This window comes from Trichechus manatus, unplaced genomic scaffold (genome assembly GCF_000243295.1).
Source record: "Trichechus manatus latirostris isolate Lorelei unplaced genomic scaffold, TriManLat1.0 scaffold00074, whole genome shotgun sequence".
Lineage (NCBI taxonomy): Eukaryota > Metazoa > Chordata > Mammalia > Sirenia > Trichechidae > Trichechus > Trichechus manatus.
The window spans coordinates 6,277,442-6,297,808 of NW_004444010.1; the positions used below are offsets into that span (position 1 = coordinate 6,277,442).

The 20,367-nt window shown below is 38.5% G+C and overlaps 1 protein-coding gene across 4 annotated transcripts in view; it reads right to left on the reverse strand.

Moving 5' to 3' along the window:
• The window catches only part of ARL15 (ADP ribosylation factor like GTPase 15), a 540,185-nt gene that overhangs the window by 364,241 nt on the left and 155,577 nt on the right, over positions 1-20,367 (reverse strand). Inside the window, exon 1 of one of the 4 annotated variants that reach the window (XM_023734974.1) lies at positions 12,592-12,615. The exons of the other annotated variants lie outside the window; for them this stretch is intronic. Within the exon in view, the coding sequence (XP_023590742.1) occupies positions 12,592-12,600 (9 nt within the window). The 5' untranslated portion in view covers positions 12,601-12,615. Of the gene's footprint in view, positions 1-12,591; positions 12,616-20,367 lie in introns of those variants that run through there. 4 annotated transcript variants of the gene reach the window in all.

Here is a 20,367-nt window from a genome sequence, read left to right on the forward strand (position 1 = left end):
AGTCTGGTTAGCAGCCAGGCACTTAACCACTGCACCACCAGTTGTGGCACTGGTAAAAGACTGAAGGGAGGGAAGAGAATGAAATCATGTATTTATTTCCCCAGCTCCCTCTTTGCAAGGTTAATGAGGGCAGGTTGCATGTGTAGACCAAGATTCACAGCTCCTGTGAGGCAATCCCCTACACCCAGCCCTCTCTGCCTCCTGGTTACAGTAACAGCTCCCTCTCTTTGCCTCTTCAGGACTAGGGGTGGTTTGCTTATACCCTGTCCACACATGGAAATCCTGGTGGCATAGTGGTTAACAGTTCAGCTGCTGATCAAAAGGTCAGCAGTTCGAATCCACCAGGTGCTCCTTGGAAACTCTATGGGGCAGCTCTACTCCATCCTGTAGGGTCTCTATGAGTCAAAATCGACTTGACGACAACAGGTGTGGTTTTTTTTGGTTTGTCCATACATTTGTAAACTCTCTTTAAATTAACCTGTTTGAATATTCCATCTGTTTACTATCACAACCCTAACTGATAGACCCTTCTTATGTCTGAAACGAAATGAAGAGGAATCAGGATGATGCCTGGATTTTGGGTTGTAACAATTTAGGTTTTGGAAAGAGTTTCAATCTGGATCTTATTAAAATATAGATTATGATTCAGTATATCTGGGGTGGAAAAGCAAATTCTCAGCCAGGGGTTGAACTGGAATGAACTGGTTCAAAGTCTTGGTTTTGGGGTAGTAGGATAGGAAAGAGAACAAGAGTTCTGTTTTAGTCATGTTATGTTTGAGATATTATTAGACATCCACATGGAACTGTCAAATAAGCAGGTGAATAATTGAGTCTGGAGATCTGAAGAGAGACCAGGGTTGAAGACAGAGATATGAGAATCAGTAGATAGTCTTAAAAGCCATAGATGAGATCACTTAGAAAGTCTGTATATATCGTGTTACTACACAAATAACGTGTGCATGATACATTTATGCAAACCCCCACAGGTTATTTTCATAAGTGCTGTGCTAATATTTTTTTACATGTTGCTGACTTTACTTTCAGTTTTTTAAAATATATTCACAAGCATAGGACCAAGTTGAATCATGATCTCTGATCAAAGATATTGGCATTAATAAGACATAATTAGACTATGAAAAAAAGCAGACCTAACATAGCTTAATGGTTTCACTTAAGATGATCTAATAAGGTTTTCCCATTCAACTGCTGAGCCCAGAGTGATCGTGTATCACTTTTGCTTTGTTTACTCCTCCAATTAAAAGCCAGAGTTGGAAGACCACTGTGATAATTACATCAATGCAGATTGAATCAAGATTCCTACTGATAACTACTCCATGCTATTTATGCTGGTTCAGGCTTCGTTTTGTTTATGCTTCCAGTTGATTTGTTGTTGTTGTTAGGTGCAGTTGAGTCAGTTCCGAATCACAGTGACCCTATGAACAACAGAACGAAACACTTCCCGGTCCTGTGCCATCCTCACAATCATTGTTATGCTTGAGCCCAGTGTTGCAGCCAGTGTCTCAATCCATCTCATTGAGGGTCTTCCTCTTTTTTGATGGCCCTCTACTTTACTAAGCATGATGTCCTTCTCCAGGGACTGATCTCTCCTGACAACATGTCCAAAGTATGTAAGACATAGTCTCACCATCCTTGCTTCTAAGGAGCATTCTGATTTTACTTCTTCTAAGACAGACCTGTTCGTTCTTTTGGCATTCCATGATATATTCGATATTCTTCGCCAACACCACAACTCAAAGGCATCAATTCTTCTTCCATCTTCCTTATTCATTGTCCAGCTTTCACATGCATATGAAGTGACTGAAAACACCATGGCTTGGATCAGGCGCACCTTAGTCTTCAAGGTGACTTCTTTGCTCTTCAAAACTTTAAAGAGGCCTTTTGCAGCAGATTTGTGCAATGCAATGTGTCTTCTGATTTCTTGACTGCTGCTTCCATGGGTGTTGATTGTCGATCCAAGTAAAATGAAATCCTTGACAACTTCAATCTTTTCTCCATTTATCATAATGTTGCTTATTGTTCCAGTTGTGAGGATTTTTGTTTTCTTTAGGTTTTTAAGGTGTAATCCATACGGAAGGCTGTGGTCTTTGATCTTCATCAGTAAGTGCTTCAAGTCCTCTTCACTTTCAGCAAGCAAGGTTGTGTCATCTGCATAACGCAGGTTGTTAGCTGCTAACCAAAAACTTGGCAGTTCAAATCCACCAGCTACTCCTTGGAAACCCTATGGGACAGTTCTACTCTGTCCTGTAGGGTCGCTATGAGTCGGAATCAAGTCAATGGCAATGGGTTCTTATTGATAGCACATGATTTATGGACAGGCTTCAGTAGGTTCAAGATTCTGATTGATGACTCAAAAGTAATGGGGACTTACTTATCAAATTAATAGAAACAAATGCACAGTTTCAATTGTTTATTTTACGATTACCAAGGTAGTACCAAACTGATCCATAACTTTATTTTTTAATTTAATTTTACTTATTTTATTGTTGTTGTTGAGAATAAAAACAGTAAAACCTATACCAGTTCAACAGTTTCTACATGTACGATTTAGTGACATTGATTACATTCTTCGAGTTGTGCAATCTGTCTTACCTTCCTTTTCAGAGCTGTTCATCCTCCATTAACATAAATCACTGCCTCCTAAGGTTCCTATCTAATCTTCTGAGTTATTCTTGTTAATTTGATCCCATATAGATAGTTCTTACAAGAGTGCAAAGCTCAAGACAGTCCTTTTTTACTAGTTAAGCTAAACTATAGTTTGGTTTTAAGAATTCAGGGGATATTTTTGGTTTAAGGTTTAAAGATCATCTCAGAGCAGTAGTTTCAGGGGTTCATCCACTCTCTATGATTCCAGAAAGTCTGGAGTCCATAAGACTTTGAAATTATATTCTAAATTTTACCCCTCTTGATCAGGATTCTTCTATGGAATCTTTGATCAAAATGTTCATTAATGGTAAGCAGACACCATCCAGTTCTTCTGGTCTCATGGCAAAGGAGGCAGCTGTTCATGGAAGCAATTAACCACACATTCCAGATCCTCCTCCTATTCCTAACTCTCCTTCTTCCTCTGTTGCCCCAGATTAATAGAGACCATTGTGCCTTGGATAGCCACTTACAAGCTCTTAAGACCCCAGGCACTATGCAATGAACTAGGACGTAGAACAGAAGCACTAAACACGTTATTAGATCAATTAACTGGTATGTGCCATGAAACCATGAAACCTTCAAACCAAGGAACCAAATCCCATAAGGTGTTTAACTGTACATAAGCAGCCTCAGCAGCTACTCTTTTTTGTTTGTTTTGTTTTGTTGTTGTAAATATATCACATAACTTTTGTCGTTTAACTTTTTACAGGTGTACAACTTATTGACAGCAATTACAATAATTGACTGTGTGACTCTACCCTTGATCACTGTTAGCCCCCTCTTTTCCCCTTCTATACATCTGCCTCTTCTTGTCCTTTTATATAAGTCTTACAATATTTGTGCTTTTATAATTGGCTTATTTCCCTCAGCATAATGTCTAAAGACCTCTTTAAAGTGTTGGAAAGCTAAGATGTCACCTTGAAGACTAAGGTGCGCCTGACCCAAGTCATGGTGTTTTCAATCGCCTTATATGCATGTGCAAGCTGGATGATGAATAAGGAAGACGGAAGAAGAATTGACACCTTTGAATTGTGGTGTTGGCGAAGAATATTGAATATATCACGGAATGCCAAAATAATGAACAGGTCTGTCTTAGAAGAAGTACAACCAGAATGCTCTTTGGAAGCAAGGATGGTGAGACTATGTCTTACGTACTTTGGACGTGTTATCAGGGGAGATCAGTCCCTGAAGGACATCATGCTCGTTAAAGTGGAGGGCCATCGAAAAAGAGGAAGACCCTCAACAAGATGGATTGACACAGTAGCTGCAACAATGGGGTCAAACATAGCAATGATTGTGAGGATGTCGCAGGACCAGGTAGTGTTTCATTCTGTTGTACACGGGTCACTATCAGTTGGAACCAACTCGACGGCACCTAACAACAACATCTTTAAGCTCCACCCATATTGTAATATGTATCAAGATTTCATTTCTCCTACTGGCTGAGTAGTATTCCACTGTACATATGTATATCACATTTTGTTTATCCATTTGTCTGTAGATGGGCATGTAGAATGTTTCCACCTTTTAGCTATTGTAAATAGTACTGCAATCAACAGTGGTGTACAAGTCTCTTTTTGAGTCTCTGCTTTGAAGTCTTTGCGTATATTCCTAGGAGTGGAATTGCTGGGTTATATGGTAATTCTATTTTTAGTTTTTTGAGAAACTGCCACGCTGTTTTCCACAATGGCTGTAACAGTTTTGCATTCTCACCAGCAATGGACAAGTGTTCCGATTTCCCCACATCCTTGCCAACATTTATTTTCTTTTTTTTTTTTAATCTTAGTAAACGTATAATTTCTTTTATAAGGATCAGCACAAAGCTGGTTCCTATGAGGCAGAGGTTAAAGATGTCCCAAATGTCCAACTTTTCCAAGCTGCTGTACCACTCCATCATCTCTAAACATCAACTACTCCCTCTCCCCTCAGTACTCTCCCTCCCGTCTTTGGGTTCCCTAATCTTATAAAGGAAATGGCTCACGCAGTTATGGAGGCTGGCAAGTCCCAAATTCGTGGGTCAGGTGTAGGCTTCTACCTGGCTCTCAGTCTCTGCCCAAAGGCACTCAGCTTTCTTGCTCCATGGGTAAGGAAGCCCACTGTGCTGTCTCCTGCGGGTTTCTCCTGCCCATCTCTCCTTCCCTGGTGGTGGTGGGCTCTTCTCTTTCCCACCTCTGGGGTGGCTCATTTCAAGCCCAGTGGGATGGCAAAACTGACCAATCTCCTTGGTGAGCCACAATTACCCTATCACACAGTCCCACTTAATCACCTGAGGAGGAGTTACAAAACCATGACTAGAAAGTCCACACAAAAAGCAATCCATTGCACCGCACTTAGCTATCCTAACGGGAGTGAAATGGCATCTCACTGTGGTTTTGATTTGCATCTCTCTGATGACTAATGACACTAAGCATCTTTTTATGTGTTTGGTGGGCATGTGAATGTCCTCTTTGGTGAAATGCCTATCCAAATTCTTTGTCCATTTTATGATTGAGTTACCTGTCTTTTATGCTGTCAAGTTGTCAAAGTTTTATGTATATTTAGGTTATTAGATTTTTGTCAGATATACGGTTTCTGAAGATATTCTCCCAGTTCATAGCTTGTCTTTTTACTTTTTTTGTAAACTCTTTTGATGAACAAAAGTTTTTCATTTTTATGAGATCTCATTTATTTATTTTGTCTTTTGATGTCTGTGCTTCTGTTGTTATATTAGGTAATCCACTGTTGAAAGCTAGGCCGGACAGCGCTACCCCTGCTTGTTGGTTCATGACTTCTTGACTTACACCTTTATTATACAAAACATTATCAAAGTAACATTTTCAGACTATTGAATGAGGGTGAATGAGGCCGAAATTCACTGCTCGAAATGTCACAAGACATTAGTGGTATATACAAGGGCGTGCTATGCCAGAACTTTTTAATGTAATTTCATCATTTCTGCACACTATATGTGTGTGCACATTATTTACGTGGGCATGCTATTTGTAAAATTATGGTACAGAGGAGAGTGTGAGCTTTTTGGAATTTTTGTACAGAAATGGCTGTATTTATTATGTTTCACAAATTAATGTTCAAATTATTGAAGTTCAAAATGTAAAAACTTTGCTTTCCTTATACTTTCCAGTTTATCTTATAAATCTTATTATTCTAGTTAATAAAACTAGTAAATTATAGCAATTACTTTTAATGGGTAGGTTAATTAACATTAGTCCCATTAAAAAATTTAGTTTATTAAACTCCCTTTAAAATTTTAACTTGTATTTATAAATTTAATATATCCAATTTTCTTTTTAATCACTTCAATTGCCTGACATACAACACATTTCCAGGTACAAAGTTCTTAAAACTACAATAAATTAAACAGAAAAACTTGGTGACTCTTAAGTTCCTAAACATTCCCCTCCTGGTCATAAAAACTTGGTTGTAAAAAAAAAAAAAAAAAAAATCTAAATCAATTATTTAATTTGATCTTTTAAATTGAAATCGTAATTATACTGGGATTACAGGTACAAATACTTTATTTTTAAAAAATAAGAAGGTTATTTTAAACTTAAAACATAAGTATTAATAGTGTGCATCTGATTTACTTCATCATTTCTATACATAATTTTAAATGTCAACCAAAGACTTTTGATAGCAAATCACAATTTGGATTCTTCCCTGACAAGCTGATCAATCATGCAGAGAACTATTTTTCAAGGAATTTAATAGATTGTAACAGAAATTTCATGCCTTAAAAATGGTTTGATCTTGTGACATGAACTCGAGATACAAATTACACATTACCTAATTCTTTCCTGGGATTTGGATCAGCAACATCCTTCCTAGGTTGTAGCTAAATTATTTTACTAGTTGGTTGGATTTTCCATTTCTTTGGCATTTTAAAGTCTTCCTATGCAGCTCCAAGGGTACACTAAGGCCAACATTGTGGATGAACTGTCCTGCTCTTCTCAAAACCAATCCTCTGCCTGACCCTATTCCCTTCAGGTGACTCGAGCACATTGCTTCAGCAGTCCTCCCCTCTCTCTCCTGCACCAAATTTCTCTTACCACTGGGTCATTCCCACCAGCATACATCATGTTGCTATTTCTCCTAACCTGGAAAAATGAAAGAAAGAGAAACACAACCATCCCTTAATCCCATTTCTCTCTCCATTTTTCTGCTTTCTTTTAGTGTAGAACTCTTCAAAAGCATCAACTCTATTTCCTCCCCTCCCTTTCTCTCCTAAACCCACTCCAAAAAGGCTTTTTTCACCACCCTCTTCTTGTCAAGGTCTTCAATGATTTCCACATTACTAGATTCAACGATCAGATCTCAGCCCTTGTCTTACATCCTTTCAGCTGACATGATTATCCCTCCATCCTCCTTAAAACACTTTCCTCACTTAACTTTTTGGACATTATTCTCTTCTGGATTTTCTCTTATTTCCCTGAGAATTATGTGAATTCCCACTCCACCGCACCCCCAATTTTTTCTGTAACTTCTACTATTAGTTTCTTCCTCAGTCAGTCAGCTCCAGGCAAACTGGCCTCCTTTTCAGCTTCTTAATCTCACCAACCTCTTTGCATCAGAGTACCTAGGGCTGGCCTTAAGCCTCTCTTCTTTTCTAACTACACTCATTTCCTTGGTGATCTCATCTAGTTGCACGTGTTCAAATCTCTCTATAGACTTATACTCACAAATTTATATAGGCAGCACGGACCTTTAAACTCATATACGCAAATGTCTACTCCATATCTCTACCTGGATATCTAACAGTCATCTCAAACTTCACATACCCAAAGCTGAACTCATAACTCATCCCCAAACCTATTCCTCTTGAAAGCTTCCTCCTTTAGTTCACAACAACTCCATTTTTTCAGTTGCTCGGGCCAAAAACTATGGAACGATCTTTGGTTCTTCTCTTTCTCTCAAACCACAGATTCAATCCATCTGGAAATTTCTGTCAGCAATACCTTCAAAATATATTCAGAATCCAACTATTTCTCACCACCTCTACCCTTACCACTCTGGTGTAAACCACCATAACCTCTTGACTTGATTATCGCAATACCCTCACTACTGGCTTCCTGTTTCCACTCTAATCTCCCTGTAGTATATTTACAACACAGTAGCCAGTGATTCTGTTAAAATATGTCAGATCATGTCTCTTTTTGCACTCAAAATCCTCCAAGGGCTCCCCATCTCACTCAGAATAAAAATCAAAGCCCTTACAATAGGCTATAAGGTCCTTTGAAATCTGTCCCTCCCCCTCAATTATTTCTATGACCTCATCTACTACTATTTCCTCCCTTAGTCTGCTCCAGGCAAACTGGCCTCCTTGCAGTTACTGGACCATGTTAGGCACACTCCTACCTCAGGACCTTTGCATTTGCCATTCCCTCTGCCTGAAAATCTCTTCCCGGAGATACACATATGACTTACACATCACCTCTTCAGTCAGACCTGCCCTAACCACTCCATTTAAATTTCAGTATTATTTTATCCCCCTTGTTGTTGTTGTTAAGTGCCATGGAGTCAGTTCCAATTCACAACGACCCTATGCACAACAGAATGAAACACTGCCCGGTCCTATGCCATCCTCACAATCATTGCTGTGTTTGAGTCCATTGTTGCACCACTGTGTCAATCCATCTCTTGGAGAGTCTTTCTCTTTTTTGATGATCCTATATTTTACTATTGGGCACTGGTGGCGCACTGGTTAAAAGCTGCCAAAAGGTCAGCAGTTCAAATCTACCAGTCAGTCCTTGGAAACCCTGTTGGGCAGTACTACTCTGTCTTATACGGTCGCTATGAGTTGGAATTGACTTGACTGCAACAGGTGTTTTTATATCTTACCAGGCATAATTTCCTTCTCCAGGGCCTGGTCCCTCCTGATAACACGTCCAAAGTACATGAGACGAAGTTTCACCATCCTCGCTTCCAAGGAGCACCTGGCTGTACTTCTTCCAATAAGTACAGGCTTGTTTGTTGTTCTGGCAGTCCATGGTATAGTCAATATTCTTCACCAACACGTAATTCAAAGGCATCAATTCTTCGGTCTTCTGTATTCATTGTCCAGCTTTTGCATGCATTTAAGGTGACTGAAAATATCATGGCTTGGGTCAGGTGTACCTTAGTCCTCAAAGTGACATCTTTGCTTTTCAACACTTTAAAGAGGTCTTTTGCAGCAGATTTGCCCAATGCAACATGTCATTTGATTTCTTGACTGCTGCTTCTGTGGGTGTTGATTGTGGATCCAAGTAAAATGAAATCTTTGACAACTTTAATATTTTCTCCGTTTATCATGATGTTGCTTATTGGTCCACTTGTGAGGATTTTTGTTTTCTTTATCTTGAGGTGTAATCCATACTGAAGACTGTAGTCTTTGATCTTCATCAGTAAGTGCTTCAAGACCTCTTTGCTTTCAGCAAGGTTGTGTCATCTGCATACTGCAGGTTGTTAATGAGTCTTCCACCAATCCTGAGGCTGTGCTCTTCTTCGTATAGTCCAGCTTCCCCAATTATTTGCTCAGCATACAGACTGAATAGGTATGGTGAAAGGATATAACCCTGACTCACACCTTTCCTGACTTTAACCCATGCAGTATCTCCTTATTCTGCTCAGACGACTGCCTCTAGGTCTATGTACAGGTTCTGCATGAGTACAATTAAGTGATCTGCAATTCCCATTCTTCACAATGTTATCCATAATTTGTTATGATCCACACAGTCAAATGCCGTTGCATAATCAATAAAACACAAGTAAACATCTTTCTGGAATTCTCTGTTTTCAGCCCCCTTACATGCTTTATGCTTTTCCTCAGCATTTATTATCTTCATAGAAACTTAAAAATTTACTTAGTCATTTGTTTATTGTTTGTCTCCCCTCAATAGAAAGTAAATTCTATGAGCATACGGATTTTTGCAGATTTTTAACTGATGCATTCCCAGCATCTAGAACGTTGGCTAGTTCTGTCTGTGCCTGTGTACTACACAAAGTACATTCCCAATAAATATTTTTTAAATAATTCATTGAATGGTTTCCATAGATTCTTCACAACCATACGGAATTACTTCTTAACCTCTTAACTTATCATCAGATTGAGATTGAGAGATGTCTTATTTATTTATTGCTGCTATAACAGAAATATCACAAGTGGATGGCTTTAATACACAGATTTATTCTCTCACAGTTTAGGAAGCTAGAAGTGTGAATTTAGGGCACCAGTTCCCAAAGAAGGCCTTCTCTCTCTTTCGGCTCTGGGGAAGGTCCTTGTCATCAATCTTCCCCTGGTCTAGGAGCTTCTCAGCACAGGGACTCCAGGTCCAAAGGACATGCTCTGCTCCTGGCTCTTCATTCTTGGTGGCATGACGTCCCTCTCCTCTCTGCTAGCTTCTCTCTTTTCTATCTCAAAACAGAGTGACTCAACATACAACTTTATCCTATGATTGAGTTCTGCCTCATTAATGTAACTGCCTCTAACCCTGCCTCATTGACATCACAGAGGTAGGATTTACAACACATAGGAAAATCACATCAGATCACAAAATTGTGGACAGCCGCACAGTACTGGGAATCATAGCCTAGTCAAGTTGACACACATTCTGGGGGGACACAATTCAATCCATAACAAGGGAATTCTGTGTTCTATCTATATTTTTCTTGGCTAGAAGGAATGCACATCTTTTTAAATCACATTCTATTGGATTTGGCATATCACATACTTTTATCTGGAGCCCTGGTAGTGCAGTGGTTAAGAACTCAGCTGCTAACCAAAAGGTCGGCAGTTCGAATCCACCAGCCACTCCTTGGAAGCCCTATGGGGCAGTTCTACTCTGTCGTATAGTGTCGTTATGAGCTGGAATCAACTCGACGGCAACGGGTTTGGGTTTTTTTTTTTTGGTTATACTTTTATCTGTCTCCTACCAAGTTTGTCTTCTTCTAGAGTTACAACAATAAGCTCATGCTAATGACAAAGAGCGGGAGGCCTAGGTAGAGTCCTGGGGTTATCCAACCTTTAAGAGTAGGCACAAGAGGAGAAACTAGCCAGTCTGGTGGAAGAGAAACCAGAAAACAGTGTCACAGAAGTCAAGAAAAATTAAGTGTTTCAAGAGAGAGGAGGTCATCAACTATGAAGAATGCTTCCGAGTAGTTACGTAAGATCAGAACACACAGATTGTCATTGTATTTGAGAATATAGAAGGTATTAGCGACCTTCACAAGTACAATTTAGTCAAGTGGTGGAGACAGAAACCCGAGGTATGTATTTATGCCCAACTTGGCCCTCTTTCCACTTGACATGCTTCACCATGTCATTCCCTCCATTCCTATGACTTCAACTATATTGATGATTTCCAAATCCCATGTCCTGCTTCAATCCCTCTCTGGAGAACCCAGCTAGTATTTCTAAACTTCCTGTTAGACATCTGTATCAGTTTCCTAGGGCTGCTGTAACAAATTACCACAAATTTGGTGGCTTAAAACAACAGTAATTTATTCTCTCAGTTCTAGAGGCGAGAAGTCTGAAATTAAGGTGTCCGCAGGGTCACACTCCCTCTGAAGGCTCTAAGGAAAAATCCTTCCTTGCCTTTTCTACTTTCTAGTGGCTCCAGGCATTCTTGTGGAGCCACTAGGCTTGTGATTGTATAACTCCAATCTCTGCCTGTCTTCACATGGCCTTCTCACTTCTCCCAGTGTTTCTTCTCCTGTTCTGTCTCTTATAAAGACACTGTCATCGGATTTCGGGCCCACTGGATAACCCAACACGACTGCATCTCTAGATCCTTAAACTTAATTACATCTGCAAAGATCCTTCTTCCAAATTAGGTGACATTCACAGGTTCCAAGGTGTGGACATATCTTTTTGGGGACCATGATTCAATCCACTGTAACATTTGTATCTAGATATCCCTCAAGTACCTCAAATCAACAAAAACTCATTCACTTTCCTCCTACCCACAATAAACACTTGCTCCTCCTTCCTGTATTTTCTACTTTAGTGAATGGCATCATCATCCAGTCCATCATCCAAAGCTAGAAACCTCTTAACATTCACAAACCTTTCTCTTTCACACTGGCCATAGTTCATGTCTATTCATGTTGCTTCCACCTCTTAAATGTTTTTTCAATATATATCTTAATCAATTTCTACTGTTTGGCAATAAAGTCTTCATGACTTCTTGCCAGAACTGTACCTACTTCAACATTAAATACTATTCTCTGGCACATCACAGATGCTCAATAAATATTTACTGATTTATTAAAGTTGCTCTAATATTAAAGTTGCTCTATTACTAAATACTCAGCTTTCTGTTTATAAAATCAATTATTTTATCTTATTAACCAGGATTGATTTTTTTTTTTAAACAAAGTGAATAATTTGGGGCTGAGATATTATGGATGATGAGATCTCAAATAAAATAATCCTAAAACAGAAAGCTCCATCTGCGTTTGGGTGTCCCCTAGGAGTCTATAGGAGTGAACACTATTGACTCCTGATTGCCACTCACTGGAATTACTCCCACTGACTATAACTTTCTATAGTCTCTTCTTCACCCAACATTCTTGACAGCATATTTCCCCTTTATAACTTACTCTCATTGCCTAAAAACTATAACTCCAATGAAGGAACCTGGGCATTTCTAAAGCAAACAAAATACTGGATATGAAGTATCCATTTCTCCTTGTCAGAGGCATAAACCCAGTGAGATGCTCACCTTGAACAAGATGTGATCAGCCATTACTGAAAGGGCATGGACAAGGACAAGACATGATGCAAGCCTAAGACTCATGGCTCCTCATCTCTCCTGCATTTTTATGAGACCCAGCAGTATAGTCTTGACCTTGATAACCTCCATAAGGCCTCGCCAGAAGAGGACAGAAAAGACCTTAGAAGAATTCTGGCCCCAAAACATTTTGAATCAAGTTAGAGAAAGTTATGAAACTCACAGTTGTCATACTTGACTTGCATCCAGAAACACAATTCAAATGAAGCATGTAGTCTAAATGGATGATGGTTTTCAGCTGGATGTACTTTCCAGCCACCTAAAATGAAAAATCTTTCAAATCTTGACCTAATAAAAATCTTTGACCTGGCAAAAATGGAAATATATACCTTTGTGGCAAAGTGGGGACACAAGGGGAATTAAAGAAATAGTAGAATGACTTTACATAGTTTCGTACTTTTAAACACTGATATTTATAGATTACAAACGCCTGGAAGGCCAGAACTTGGAAAGAATCTAGTCTACTTTGGCATACCTGATACATCATACGCACAAAATCTTTTATCTAACTCACACCATAGAAAAGTTTTACTTTAGCTGTACAAACTTCCCAAGGGTACCTCTAGTTAGGATACTTGAAATCTCAAAGCGCCGGCCTACAGAGTGGGGTATCCCATACAAAGCTCTATACTTCCAGTCTCTTTCTATTAATGAATGGAAAGACATGAAGACATCTCTTGAGATACTCAGGATGCTTATTTACTCAGATATTCCTTTCATCTCTGTGGCCATATCATTCTCATTTCTTGAAGCCCAGGATTCTCCAACTATCCTTCCCTCATCAAGGCTCACTACATTCTATACCCTCATAGTATTTAGTTCATGTTGCTAATGTACTACATTGCATTAGAGCCAAAATATATACTGAATATCTGTCTTCCCCATTACATGCATGGTTTGAGTCTAATCATTGGTTATTCAACTCTGTATCATCATGCCTGAAACATGGTGTGTTTGTGGAATATATAAATCAATGGATTAAATAAATCATGGCTGGTCTCAAGCAAACTGAATAGATCAGTTAAAATAGCCCAGAATCAAGATTAGATTAAATTAATGGAAAATACAAAGGTCTTAGTCTCATTTTTTGAGGCAGGCTCTCTATTCAACTACCTATATTCTAATCAGTAATTCACTTAAGTATTTCAGAAAGATCTGAAAAACACATTCCTGGTCTTAAACTTTGAAACACATCTTGTAAGAATAATACAAACACAGAAGAGTTCATTTTAGAATGTACTGTAAAAAGAAATACAATTTTAAATAAGACATATACTCTTGCATACCGACCGCTCTTTGGGAGTAAGAATGAAAACCATTACTTGTCTGAACCAGTTGCCCACTGTATTACATTTATATAAGGAAAAAGAAAGAAAGCTGCTTGTGGGACCATCAGTCTTGAGTCAGAGCTCCACTTTTCCTTATATAAACACCCAACTCCATAATAGAGACATTCCTCTCAAAATCAAGCAACCTGTGGTTAATAAAAACCTGGGCAGCAACGCTCAAGAAAGGATCATCGTCAACAAAAAGGGAAATTAAAAACCTGTATTCAGGCAATTACCAGTGAAAGTAAGGAATAAAATAAAATTACCTCATTTTTATTCATGTAGAATCATGCAAAAAGCTAACAAAGTATTTAAAAAGAACACAAAATATGGCGATGGTTTAAATAGCTACAAAAACGACTGGATGCCATATCATCATTTCACAGGCTATAGAAGGAAATAAGTTGTTATTTCAATTAATCTGAAATTTGGTCCAACCAGTGATGATTCAGAAGACCTTTGTCTTCTCTCTAGTGCACACGTAGGCACATACAGACACATACTAAATTTTTTTTTTTCTCTTTTTTAAAGTTGTCATTGAGTCGATTCCAACTCATGGTGAACCCATGTTTTGCAGAGTAGATCTGTGCTCCATAGAATTTTCAAGACTGTGACCTTCTGGAATGAGATCACCAGGCCTTTCTTCCAAGGCACCTCTGGGTGAGTTCGAACTGCCAACCTTTTAGTTAGTAGTTGAGCATTTAACTGTTTGCATCACCCAAGGACTCCATACATACTTGTAAAAATTAATTCAATCAATCAGAAATTCATAAAGGAGAAAGCAAAAGTCTCCCAGAGGTAATGAGTATTCAGTTCTTCAACTTTGCTCTGCATATACTAGTATACATACATCTTTCTTTCTCACTGCTTTTTCCTTACAGAAAATGGGATCATAGTATGCATACAGTTATACAACTGGCTCATTCTTTTTCCAATATCATGGATAGTCCTTATGCATCATAACACAGTTCTACCTGATTTTTTTTTAATGTCAGGCTAGAATTTCACTGAATGATTATCCCAAAATTTACTTAACCAACTCCCACTGGTGGATAATATACAGTTAGTTTTAAACTATATAGAATATAGACTTTTAGAGCTAGAAAAAGCATGTAATATACAGTCCAACGTTATCACTTTATAGATGAAAATGCTAAGGCCCAATGATACTGAAACATATTGATCAAAAAAATCATTGGTTTATATTTGGTGTCAGACAGGGGGATGTGAGCTACGGCTTTTTCCACTATTTCAAAGTTGAGAAACATGCGGGTATAAAACCCAGCTCCATCACTTACTAGCTGAGTGACCTTTGTGAAATTATCCAACTTTTCTGGGCCTCAGTTTTCTTATCTCAATAATGGAGATAATAATACAGTTGTCAGGATTAAATTAGTAATCATGTAAAGTGCTTAGAACAGCATCTCATGCATTTCATAAGCAGTGAATGCTAATTATTATCATTGTTATTATTAAACCATATAGTTTCAGGCTTACTTTATGAACTTATTAAAATGTCTGTTTTTGAGGGTAAAATAGAAAAATAAACATTGGTTTTTATTCAAGATTTTGGTACTAATACAGTCAACGTTATTTCTTAACTATCCTTTACTTAAATATGAAACTATGTGATTAAACTAACTGCTATAGTAGGATATATTGAATTATGAAGGATTTAACTATATTCAGTTGAAATAGGACTCTTAATACAAATGTGAAAAAACATATATTTGTGTTACAGTTATATGTTACCAATACAAGCCTCCTTCGAATGATGAACAAATGAAAAAAGGGAAATTAAAATGATTAGTCCTAATGTATTTTCACAATAAAAGGTGGAAACTTTACACTGAAGAATATATCACTGAATATGAATTGATTCTCAAGCAATATGAACACCTGTCCCAGCATATCTCTAATATTTGTGGGAAACAGATGTGTTTCATTTCAGCTCTTCACAACTCTTAAGATTTGCACTATTTGTACTTCCTTTAATATTGGTGGTGTTATTTGCTGTTTTTTTTTACTTAACATACATTAGACTGAAGTGTTAATGGTAGAGTTCAAATTGTTTGAACATCTTTAAACAGCAAGAACAAAACGTTATATTCCTTTGAGGCAAAGGCTGAAAACAACCTACCCAGGAGGTAGGAGGCTCTGAGACTATCCCAAGCCGGAGCTTCTCAATTCTTATTCTGAAGCTGCTCCCTTCAATATCCCCATCGGCTACATATTACATTTTTCTTTATTGTTCAAAACAACAAAGGATACTTTGCATTTTCATATGATACTATGCATTTCCATATGATCCAATAGCTTTTAAAATTGTAACCTGATTCTGCCTCATACAGACCCTATAGGACAGAGTAGAATTGCCCCATAGGGTTTCCAAGGCTGTGAATCTTTATGGATCTAGAGAGCCATATTTTTCTCTTGTGGAGCAGCTGGTGGGTTCAAATCACTGACCTTTTGGTTAGCACCCGAGCACTTAAACACCTAATCAGGTTAAAAAAAAAAAAGTTTCACTTGTTCAAATTATACAGCTTGAATCCTAAAGAAAAATTAATTAAACATTCTTTTGAAATCATAGGAAAATGTCATCTTCAATATAGATCAGTAACATAAAGAAATAAAAAACAGTTTATTGGGTGCGGGGCCAAGATGGCAGAGTAGTCAGACAATTCCGGTGGAACCTCTTACAACAAAGACCCGAAAAAACAAGCGAACCAATAATATATAACAATCTAGGGGCCCTGAACATCAAAGGCAAAGCTGAGGAACCAGACTGAGTGGCAGGGGGAGGGAGAGACCGTTTGGAAGCAGCGAGGAGTTGCCAGACCTGATCCGGTAAGAGCCTGAGCCCTTCCGGCCTGATCAGCTCATGGGTGAGTGGTAAGGTAGGCAAGCAGCGATACTTGGGAGGTGCGTTTTCCACACCAAGAGATACTCAGTGGCAGAGAGTCTACTTGGCCACCCAGCACCAGTGAGAAGCAGACCTCGATCAGCGAAAGACAAGTACTTGCATCTGGCCTATCGTGCAGATCAAAAACACCTCCCTTAGGGAAAAAAACTCTCTCCCATTTACCTCCCTGCTCCCTGCTCTGCACTGGGTCCCGGAACAGCTTTATCAACTGCCAAGTCACCAAGGCTGGAGGTAGGATCCATCACACACTCTGAGCCATTCTCCTGGCCTTGGAGAGTGAACAAATTAACAAAAAGGGGAAAAAATAAACTGCCAGCTCCCCCAAGCCAGGAACCCAGGGTAGGCACAGCTCCTTTGCCTAGGCACAGGCATAAGGGATCCACAGACTTTGAGTGCCTTTCTCGCTGCAGAGACTTGGGTAGGGCCATTTCAACAGCGTAGGCCCTCATTACCACAGTACAACAAGGCATATACCTGAAGTCTAACTTGAACTGTTTCAGCTGTGAAGTGGCAGGATGGTGATATTTGACACTGCTCTGCCCATTAAGCAGAGTCTTCACCTACCCACATCAGGGGCCTGAGGACTGGTGGCTCCACCCATACCACCTAGCCTCCTGGAATAGGGGTTCAAGAATAACGGGTGTCCCCTAGTCCTTACAGGCAACAGCATTGGGTACTCATAGTCCGGCTACAAAGCCAACCACCTACGCGCTACAGGAAACAGGGACATGCCTTCCTCCTGGACACTTGGGGGCAACCGTCAGCCCCCTGCCTTGCTCAGAGTGTGTCCCCCTGCTGCAGCCAGATGCCTGTGCCTACACCAGTCACCCATGCCTGTATAGGACTGTAGGTGAGATACTACCATACACGTGGCGGCTATCTACCTGGGCACCTGAGTTGAGTCCATATAGGAGGAGTGGGAGGACTCCTGAGCTCACATACCTGGTAACAGATCTAACCACCTGGTGACAGGACATTAAAGCTCCAAAGGCGCCAGTAATCAAACTAGCTCTTACGAGCAGCCTACTTGGGCATATCAAAACAAAACAAGAAGCTAGGACACAGTAAGCAAACATAAAATAAATAAATATAATAATTTATGGATGGATCAGAGACAACAATCAATATCAAATCACGTAAAGAGGCAGTCTGTGACAGCTCCAGCAAGCCCTCAAAATAAAGAATCTAGACATTTTCCAGAGGAGAAAAATTTCTTGGAATTACTGGATGAAGAATACAAAAGATTAATATACAGAACTCTTCAAGAAATTAGGAAGGAAATCAGGCAAAACACAGAACACGCAGTAGAGAAAATTAAAGAGATTAGAGAAGAGCATAATGACAAATTTAACAGGCTGCAAGAATCCATAGAAAGACAGCAATCAGAAATCCAGAAGATTAACAGTAAAATTTCAGAATTAGACAACTCAACAGAAAGTCACAGGAGCAGAATTGAGGCAACAGAAGTCAGAATTAGTGAGACTGAAGATAAATCACTTACACTATCTTATCTGAGGAAAAATCAGACAAAAGGATTAAAAAAATGAAGACCCTAAAAATTATATGGGACTCTATCAAGAGGAATAACCTACAAGTGATTGAAGTATCAGAACGGGAGGATAACAGAAAATACAGAGAGAATTGTTGAAGATTTCTTGGCAGAAAACTTCCCTGATATTGTGAAAGATGACAAGATATCTATCCAACATGCTCATCGAGCCCCACACAAGGTAGATCCCAAAAGAAAGTCACCAAGACATATTATAATCAAACTTGCCAAAACCAAAGATAAAGAGAGAATTTTAAGAGCGGCTAGGGAGAAACGAAAAGTCATCTACAAAGGAGAGTCAATAAGAATAAGCTAGGACTACTCAGCAGAAACCATGCAAGAAAGCAATGGGATGACATATATAAAGCCTTGAAAGGAAAAAATTGCCAGCCAAGAATTATGTATACCGCAAAACTGTCTCTCAAATATGATGACAAAATTAGGGCATTTCCAGATAAGCAGAAGTTTAGGGAATTTGAAAAAACCAAACCAAAATTACAAGAAATACTAAAGGAAGTCCTCCAGTTAGAAAATCAGTAACATCAGATAACGACCCAAGATTAGAACACAGGACAAAGCAACAAGATATCAACCCAGACAGGGGAGTTACAAAAATAAACCAAAGCTAAAACACTGAAAACAGGGAAACAGATGTCAATATGTAAAAGATGACACTAAAACAAAAAAGAGGAACTTAAAAAATGTAGACACAGATTTTTCATATGGAGAGGAAGTCAAGGCGATACAAAGAAATAAAAGACTGCTATAAACTTAGAAAAATAGGGGTAAATATTAAGGTAATCACATAGGAACCTAACATTCCTACAAGTCAAAATAAAAAACTAGAAAAATATAAAGACTCAGCAAACACAAAATCAACAACAATGAAAAAGATGAAAAGAAAATAAAGAAAAACGACTAAGCACAGAAAATCAAGTGGAACAAAGAAACTGTGAACAACACACAAAAAAAGACATCAAAATGACAGCACTAAACTCATACCTATCAATAATTACTCTGAATGTAAATGGACAAAAAGCACCAATAAAGAGACAGAGAGTGGTAGACTGGATAAAAGAACATGATCCGTCTATATGCTGCCTACAAGAGACACACCTGAGACTTAAAGACACAAACAAACTAAAACTCAAAGGGTTGAAAAAAATATATCAAGCAAACAACATTCAAAAAAGAGCAGGAGTGGCAATATTAATCTCTGACAAAATAGCCTTTTAAGTAAATTCCACCACAAAGGATAAAGAAGGACTCTATATAATGATTAAGGGGTCAATACACCAGGAGGACATAACTATAATAAATATTTATCCACCCAACCACAGGGCTCCAAAATACATAAAACAAACTCTGACAGCACTGAAAAGAGAGATAGACAGCTTCACAATAGTAGTAGGAGACTTAAACACACCAGTTTCGGGGAAGGACAGAACATCCAGAAAGAAGCTCAACAAAGACACGGAAGATCTAAATGCTACAATGCAACAACTTGATCTCATAGACATATACCAAACACTCCACCCAACAGCAGCCAAGTATACTTTCTTTTCCAACGCACATAGAACATTTCTCCAGAACAGACCACATATTAGGCCATAAAAAAGCCTTAACAAAATTCAAAGTATGGAAATATTACAAAACATCTTTCCTGACCATAAAGACACAAAAGTAGAAATCAACAATAGAAAAAGCAAGGAAAAAAAATCAAACACATGGAAACTGAACAACATCTTGCACAAAAACTACTGGGTTATAGAAGAAATTAAGGATGGAATAAAGAAATTCATAGAATCAAATGACAATGAAAACACATCCTACCAGAACCTTTGAGACACAGCAAAAGCAGTGCTCCGAGGTCAGTTTATAGCAATAAATGTACACTTTCAAAAAGAAGAAAGGGCCATAAACAAAACATTAAGCCTATAACTGGAACAAGTAGAAAGAGAGCAGCAAAAGAAGCCCTCAGGTGCCAGAAGAAAGGAAATAATAAGAATTAGAGTAGAATTAAATGAAATAGAGAACCAAAAGCTGGTTCTTTGAAAAGATCAACATAATTGATAAACTGCTGGCAAACTGACAAAATAAAAACAGAAGAGGAAGCAAATAACCCAAATAAGAAATGAG